This window comes from Dioscorea cayenensis, chromosome 20 (assembly GCF_009730915.1).
Source record: "Dioscorea cayenensis subsp. rotundata cultivar TDr96_F1 chromosome 20, TDr96_F1_v2_PseudoChromosome.rev07_lg8_w22 25.fasta, whole genome shotgun sequence".
NCBI lineage: Eukaryota > Viridiplantae > Streptophyta > Magnoliopsida > Dioscoreales > Dioscoreaceae > Dioscorea > Dioscorea cayenensis.
In genome coordinates this window covers 31,683,003-31,691,529 of record NC_052490.1, presented here as the reverse complement: position 1 = coordinate 31,691,529, position 8,527 = coordinate 31,683,003, and the positions used below count along the sequence as shown (strand labels likewise).

The window sequence follows — 8,527 nt, the reverse complement described above, 5'->3', positions numbered from 1 at the left end:
TGCACAAAAACAGAATTTTTGCAATCCAAGTGATTTTACTATCAAGTCACATCCCTAAGAGATGCCAAAACTCACTGGAATCCATCCTAGTGATACCAGAATATGATATCACACAAGAAGATGAGAATAAAAATACAACTGAAACAGATGGAAATATAGTTCAAGACAGTTGTGAAAACAAATGCTAAACATATGCATATTGCGCTCTACCAGACGAAGTTCATTTGAGCGCGCAACTATCTCTTCCTATCAAAATCAAATGAAAGGAAAGAATGGTCCAAATTCAATATTAAGTATCAGTACTTAAGTGAAAAGACCTCGGAAACTTCATCCATGGGTATTTACCGCCTCCCACACGAGGTTCTTTGGAATTGGACCGACCATCTCCCGTGCTTGCAATGCAGCAGTTCTCAAAGTCTTAATTGTCAGTCGATTTGCTTCCCAAAATGATACGCTAGAATAGGCCAATTTATGCTTCTTACATAGCTCCCTCACAAGTGGAGAGATTGCCCTGAGATGGCATCTTGGCAGGCGAGGGAACAAATGATGTTCCACTTGGAATTGCAATCCTCCATGAAACCAGTCCATCCAAGGAGAGCAAGAAATATCAAGAGTGCCCATAGTCTGCTTCTCAAACCAATCATTCCCTTTCGGAGGACCGACATAAACACAGGAAGAGAAATGGTTCAAACAGAACTGAACATGCTGAATTCCAGTAACCACAAAGCTAGCAATGACAAACATCACCCTCTCACTCCAAGTAGGTAAGAATGACACAAGACAAGGATACCAAATCCAGAACACAATAACACCAAGAATCTCATGCCATCTATAAGGCACCTTCTTCTTTGAAACTAAGAGTAATATAGACTGAGCAAAAAGATTAACTCTTGCAAAGCACATTACGGGGTAAAATGTCCAGTGCTGGTAGCTAACCAAGAACCTTGAAACGGCATCAAAATACATCTTTCTCTCATAGAAGTAGGATGTGAGGGAGGCAAAAAGCTTGGAGGAGACAGCAAAGAGGGGCATGTGCTGCAGATCAGGATCGAATTCCAAACTATTGCAAGCAATGTGATGAGCGTTGTGGTTTCTCTTCCACCAGCCAATGCTGATCCCTGCCAAGCAATTCCCAGAGAGGATTTGAGCAAGACGGTTAAATTTAGGGCTTGTCATGACTTGATAATGGCCGGAGTCATGGCCAATCCACCCTGACTGAATCCACAGGAATCCCATCATCCCGCCACACAGCAAGTGAATAAAGACACTGCTAGTCGCCAGGACACCGTAAACCGCCATCATGAACAAGCACCACATCAAGCACATGGAGAAGAAGACACCATGCCCCTTCTTCTCAAAAAGTCCCATCTTGACGAACTCGGCCACAAGTTTCCGGTAATCCTTGGAAACCTCGGAGACGCGGTAATCGGAGTAGTAGCCAATGAAGAAGCGGTCTAGTCGCGTCCAAACGGAGCCCGGGTGGAAGGCAACAAAGGCATCGGTGGCGTCCTGGCCAGCGAGATCCAGCAGCGGGATCTCACCGCCGGGATGGTCCTTGAGCCAATCCGTCACGTCGTAAACCTTTCCCTGGATTGAGATCCATAGATCCGACGCGGAGTTGTGCTTCTTTAGCTCCTCCGAGGAAATGTACCGCTTCTCCTCCCCCTTCACCGCCATTGGTACCTGAAAATCAACAAAGTTCACAGCTTTCTGTCTTTTTTCGATCAAAAATCCCAAGTACGAAAAAGAAAAACCTCTAGAACGTAAAAATGCACAAAGTATCAGGAGCAAAACCTCTTCTTTTATAGATCAAAAGACACAATGTGAAATGCACAACGGCTTCTTTCCCTTTCCCTCTCTCTGTTTTCTCTTTCCCGGCGATGGAAGAGAGCGAGGGAGGAGAGGGAGAAGGGAACGGAGAGGAGAACGGAGGAGAAGAAGGGGGGAGAATATTTGAAGAGGAAGGAGAGAAAAGGCTTCAAAGGTGTCGCCTTTTTCTCTCTAGAGAGCTGGCCTATTGTTGGTATCTCGGAGCGAAGTCAGTGTTCGTCCTCGGAGAGAATTCAGGGGGATATTCTGATGATCTGATGGGTTAGTATTGATTCTTGATGCTGTTTGCTGTTCTATGCGATGTAGCTGATCTGGTGAAACAGAGGTCCTTGTTGTTTAGGGTTGTGGGCCCCGCTTGACAGGTTGTATTTTCAAAGCTTTGTCCCGAGGAGGATCTTCTGAAAATTGACAGCGAGGTTATTCCGTGACATGCCCACCTGGAATTTTTTTTTTGAAATTTTCTTTATTTTTTTTTATTTTTAATGAATTATTATTTATTTATATCACCACCAGTTTAGCGGTTTTACTAAATCAAAAATATTTTTTTATTAAAATAATAATTTTAAAAAAAATTAATATTTTTATATATTCTTTCACCTCAGTAGAAATGCCATTGGGAGAGGTTAATGAGAATCTTTCGATTAAAATAAAAACAATCCTCACATTTAAAGTTTATTTTTTATCATTAGCAGGAATTTGTTTCGGTTACATATCATAAGAGATATGAATAACTGATCCAAATATTGTAAAATAAACTTATTTATTTTTATTATTTGATTTTATAATATAATTGAGTAAATTTTATAATAACAAATGTATAACTATTATAAAATTGATAATTATTGATAAATTCTCATAAAATCAAATTATTTTTATATATACTCTAGTTTTATTTATTTAATAAATAAATAAATATCTGAATATCAGAAAAAGATAAAAAAATGATGATGATATCTCATAAAAACAGTAAGTATGTATAAATAAATTCGTATAAAATTCAAATTATGTGCATATTTGATACAATTGTACTTCCTTATATTTGTAAACCAAAATATTTGTATAATAATAACTAAATCACAACCGCCAATTCTGATAATTAGCGAAGTTAATCAAATATTCTCTAAATCTAAAATTCAAATTATGTGCATATTTGATACAATTGTACTTTCTTATATTTTGTAAATCAAAATATTTTTATAAAATAAATAAATCACAACCGCCAATTCTGATAATTAGTGAAGTTAATCAAACATTCTTTTTTTATGGATTTTAGTAGTACATGACACAAAATAATAATAATGATAACAATAATAATAATAAATAAATAAAACTTAAGAATTCAATTAGTACTATGAAGTTTGAGTTCTCAATAGGAAGACTCCCACTTTGAGTGTCATTTGCTTATCTTTTTCTAGTTAATTTGTATACAGGTCTAGTGAACTCCGTCTCATAAATTATGTAATCTCTACCATTGTAAATCTCTGTATCCCACTTTATCTAAATAAATAAATAAATCATTTGATTTATTTATTTATATAAAAAAAAAATTCACAAACAAAAGCAACACACAAAAAAGTGAAAAACCATCATATAAGACATGGAAAGAAACAACAAGTGGAACAAGAAAACACCAACAATCACATGCAACATTAATCATTCTCGGAGGATTCTTTGCTTTGTCGTCACTTTTGTTAATTTCCCAATAATATACGGTCTTCAATATTCTTCAAACAAAAAAGAGATAAGAAAAGAGCAAGAATTAGCATTAATGAGCATCATTAGCAATTGATTTGAAATGTGAGGACTTTTTTTTCTTTAACTTTGGTGGTCTCTTGTGAGTGATGGCAATGGAGATGTCATTGGGGATGAGGTCATGAAGAACAAAAGCATGGATGAAGGTGGAGACAAACACAGATGCAACTGTGAAGGTTGAGATGGAGGAGAGTACTACAGAGAGTGTTGGTGATATCACATTCTCTGCTTCATTTGAGTACCTAATGTTTGCAATTGAAGCTCCTGTTATTGGGAAAGTGTATGCCCACCAAGCAAGAGAGAATTTGAATCCTCTGAAAAAGTTTATTCTCACTGCCTGCAAATTTATAGATGATCATCTTATAATAATGTTAAGAAAAGGAAGAATGGTTTTGTAGTTTAGTTTTTAAGGACAAAGAGAAAGATTACCAGAGAGGCATAGAGGAAGAGAGCAATGAAGTATGTTATCCTTGAGATGTAATCAAAGTGATTCTGAATCTTTGCCCAAGCCATGCAAGCAACACTAGGTGGAGCAACAAAGAGGAAGAAGACAGGATGGAGTTCCTTTGGGAGAGGTTGATTGGTTGGAAGTCTTTGATAAAGAGTGATAAAGAGGACAGTGTAGTGAGCTAAGCCAACAGAAAAGAAGAATATTGAGGCTTGTTTTAGTCCCATTGATGCACCAAGCAGAGCACCAACAAAGTTGCTCACAATTGACAAATGGTTTGATGGGTTTGCAACTTTTGAGAGCTTCCTTTGACCTCCAGACATCCACTGCCCATAGATTTTGAGCTCAAGGCACAGGATTGGTGCCATTAGAGCATACCAAAGAGAAACATGAAGGTTCTGTGTTACTGATGGTGGAACACCAAGAGCTAAGAAGAGACACGCTATCCATGGAGCAAAGAAGAAGTTGACTCTGATTGGATGGTGATACTCTCTTTTCACTGCTTCAAAGTAGAAGATAATCTTCAAAGAGTAGATGAATGAGATAATGCATGTTAATGCAAGTGAGATGAACCAGAGGTTGAGGTTCACTTTCAAGCTGACATGCAGAAATTTCATGGATGGAACAGTGGATAATGCCTTCCAGAGAATTGCTTGGCTACTAACACCAAGACACATGCCGAAAGACGATATCGGGAACCGAAGAAGAAAAGGCCATGTTTTGTCTTCAGGGAGAGCTAGTGTTTCTGTCGCCTGCCATGAATTTAAGCTTCAGTAAAAACTAATCACAAACAGCAACAAAAAAAGAAAACAAAGATTTGTAGACCTTGAGAGTGTCTAATTCTGGTCCTTCTAAAGCATCGAAATATAGATGTACATCAGGCACAGCCTCATTAGCCTCCAAATCTAGTTCTTGTGTTTTTCCTATCAACTCTGATAACTGTCTCTCAAGTTTGCCAGAGCAAGTCTTGAAAGAATTATACTGTGTATCTCTCTGAATTTATTCCATTTGAGATTTTTTGCATGCATGACAACAGTTAGACATAAGGTAAACAGTAATATAAGCATCTTCAGAAAAATACCACTTACTTTAATCACTTGATTGGAAGATTCTGATGCCACTTGTTCTTGTGAATATTCATGGTTTAATGAGTTTGCATGGGCTCTGTCCTCCATCCTTGTCTTCAAATCTATGTACCAAAGAAAGTCAGTAAAGATTCTATTACATATATGCTTTCATATGTAGTCTATCATTCTTTAATTATATATATATATATATATATAAAGATCCATCTTCAATTGAAGAAGAATCAAAGAAGAAGAACAACAAATTAGCCTCTGAAGAAGAAGAAGATACCCAAAAACCAGAACTAAATAGAATGCAAAGCTTGAAGCATGAGTTCAAAAAGGAGCTTCTTATATTCACACATACACAGAGGAGTATAGAAGTGGCGAAAGGTCAAGTGTCTCTCTAATGGCCGAAGAAGAAGAAGAGATTATTAGGCCAAATAAAGTACCAATGGATAGAGTCAATGCATGCGAACGGTGGTGGATGCATTGTGTGAGCCTTGTCATGTCCATTGTTGAGCCTTGATGTTTGAAACATGGCGACGTTGGCTTCAAATCTGCAATGACTCTGCATCACGTGCATGGAAAAGTATTGTGAAAAGAACACACAAGACATTTCGTCGAACACTCCAGAATACCAATTGGACTCAAGTGTTCGACGTATTGCCTCAAGGATGTTTTGACTTCAAGTCTTCAAGTTGAGTATGCGCATGAGAATTGAAGGCCATGCTTTGGTTGCCACTTTGAGTTCATGGTCTTTTTAGGTAGCTAATATTGTTAGTTTAAAAGCAAGTTGGCAGCTGTGAATGTGTAATTTTATCAAGTCAATGATGGAATCCAAACATTCATAAGAAAGTTGGTGGAAAAAGTTAATCAAAAGTCAAGAAATATGTTTCCACTATAGAGTAAACTTTGTAAATATAATTTTGAAATAATTTATTAGTCATTAATAAAACTTATTTTTTTAAGTAGAAAATTGAATAAACTATGTGCATTAAATTAAAAATAAAATATAGTGGCATTACATTAAAAAAACTACACTAAAAGAATACGATAAAAACTACACGATAACGTGGTAATTTAAAAACCACCATATGATAGTATTTTTACACTCACCACAGGTTTGAAGGAAAAAAATCTGACATTGCATCGACTGAAATAAGAAAAAAGTAATCACTATCCATAATAGATTTAAATTAAATAAAATATTTATTATTAAAGTATCATTAATTACTTTTATTCTTATTTCAATGTAAAAACAACACCATTACTCTCTTCTTTACAGTTTGGCCATGATCATGAGTTGATTTATACTATTTAAAGTTTTTTGAAAAATTATTGGTAGGTCGGAATTGTAAAGCTTATTTTAAGTGCTGTGAATTAGGATGATATTGTAGAGTGGAGAAGAATAAATTGCAAAGGGAATTAATATGAATAGGTGTGACATTTGATAGTGCTAAAACCATTTACTTAACTAAAGCATTATCTTTAGCTTGTGGATTAAATGATCTATTTATGCCAAGGAGGATGATACATTATCCTTTGTTTGAGATTTTGATTACGTGAATTTGGTGAACGAATAGAATATTTACAATGATTTTTTTTTAGCCTACACACTAATGTGATTTGGGAGGAGGAAAAAAATCTATGTTGTCCTTATTAATAAACAAAGCACATTTATTTATTTAAAAAAAAAAGTTATGGCACAGGATTAAAAAAAAAATTTTTGACAAAGAAAAGCAACACACAGAGAACCATCATATAGAACATGGAAACAAACAACAAGTGGAACAAGATAACACCAACCATCACATGCAACATTAATCATTCTTGGAGGATTCTTTGTTTTTCCGTCACTTTTGTTAATTTCACAATCATATGGAATATCTTACGATAATATACGGTCTTCATTCTTCAAACAAAAAAGAGATAAGAAAAGAGCAAGAATTAGCAGTGATGAGCATCAGCAATTGATTTGAAATGTGAGGACTTTTTTTCTTGAACTTCGGTGGTCTCTTGTGAGTGATGGCAATGGAGATGTCATTGGGGAAGAGGTCATGAAGAGCAAAGGCATGGATGAAGGTAGAGACAAACAAAGTTGCAACTGTAAAAGGTTGAAATGTGGGATAGTGCTACAGAGAGTGTTTATGGATTCAAACTACGTAAGTGATTTGGATGATAGGAGATCTGACATAGGATATGTATTTACTCTTATAAGAGGGCATGTTTGTTGGAAGTCTACTATTTAATCTATTGTTACATTGTCTACAATTAAGGCAAAATATATGACAATTGTTGAGGCTGCCAAAGAAGCTTTGTGGCTAACAAGGCTGATCAGAGAATTGGGTAATGAGTAAGGTGGAGTTAAATTTTATTGTGACATTCAAAGTACAATCTACTTGGCAAAAATAAGTCCGGTCGCGTTGAAGACATCTTTTTCTCTAAGGAGGAGGTTTCGTTGTCCAGCTTCTCATAAATGATGTTAGGATCGGTAGTCTCATCCTCGAAATCGAAAAGAAAACAAACATAAAAAAAATAAAATATACTCTATCCGTTCTTTTTTATTTGTCACATTTACTTAATTCGCATTGACTAAGAAAAGTTGGTTGAAATTAGTTGGTTACCTATATTTTATAAAAACTTCAATTATTTTCCAAAATTACCCTTATTTAAAACTCCACTAAGTTGAGTATATGATTTAATGCTTAATTGGTTGTAATTTATTGAAAATTATACAAGTACATTAAATTAAAGAGTAAATTTAGAAAAAAAATTTATTTAATATTGTACAAAATTTCTAATGTGACAAGTAAAAAAGAATGGAGAAGAGCTCCAAAACGTGACAAGTAAAAAGGAATGGAGGAAGTTTAATAAAAGTCTATCATGCTAGAACCAAACACACTGAGATGAGATTTCACAAAATTAGAGAATATTCACACCTCAGAGAATGCAATTGATATATTCACAAAAAAAGCCACTACAGAGAAGTTCAAGTATTGCTTGGACTTGATCAATGTCTCTAAATGCTAAGGCATGGCACCCAACCCATCTAGATAACAAGAAGTTTCAGTTTTTTTTTTTTTTAATATCCATGAGATATATTTGCCAAGGTGGAGATTGTTGTATATGACTCATATACAAGGGTGAAAGGGCAGATGAGATTTGACAAGATAGGGTGGGGGTGCGGGGGCAACACCCCTAGAGTACTGTACATGGGTATTTTGGTAAAATTATACCAGGTAAAGTTTATATATATAAATATTCATGTAATATGTAACACTAATTTTCTAATAAGAAAACCGATAGCCGCTCTGCTCCCACGGACGTAAGCATACACTGTCCAACCTCGTTAAAATCTCTTATATTTGTGATTGCTTCTTTTCCCTTTGAAATTGTGTTTAATTTCTCAACACAACACTATATGCAACAA

The 8,527-nt window shown here is 35.4% G+C and overlaps 2 protein-coding genes across 4 annotated transcripts; both read right to left on the bottom strand.

The window, feature by feature from the left end:
- On the bottom strand, positions 1–2,110 carry LOC120251793 (acyl-lipid (9-3)-desaturase-like). The gene is made up of 2 exons (XM_039260442.1): positions 1,795–2,110; positions 1–1,683 (listed from the first exon to the last, which is right to left on the bottom strand). The coding sequence occupies exon 2, from the start codon at positions 1,675–1,677 to the stop codon at positions 328–330; it is 1,350 nt and encodes a 449-aa protein (XP_039116376.1). The 5' UTR covers positions 1,678–1,683; positions 1,795–2,110; the 3' UTR covers positions 1–327.
- Positions 2,111–3,451: 1,341 nt separating this feature from the next.
- Positions 3,452–5,743, bottom strand: LOC120251227 (S-type anion channel SLAH3-like). 3 transcript variants are annotated; one of them, XM_039259763.1, is made up of 5 exons: positions 5,547–5,743; positions 5,119–5,219; positions 4,856–5,023; positions 4,012–4,782; positions 3,452–3,919 (listed from the first exon to the last, which is right to left on the bottom strand). In XM_039259763.1, the coding sequence occupies exons 1-5, from the start codon at positions 5,608–5,610 to the stop codon at positions 3,596–3,598; spliced, it is 1,428 nt and encodes a 475-aa protein (XP_039115697.1). In that variant the 5' UTR covers positions 5,611–5,743; the 3' UTR covers positions 3,452–3,595. The 3 variants fall into 3 exon arrangements, with proteins under 3 accessions (XP_039115697.1, XP_039115699.1, XP_039115700.1); XM_039259765.1 differs by having other exon boundaries at positions 5,387–5,620; XM_039259766.1 differs by having other exon boundaries at positions 5,462–5,620.
- Positions 5,744–8,527: the final 2,784 nt, after the last annotated feature.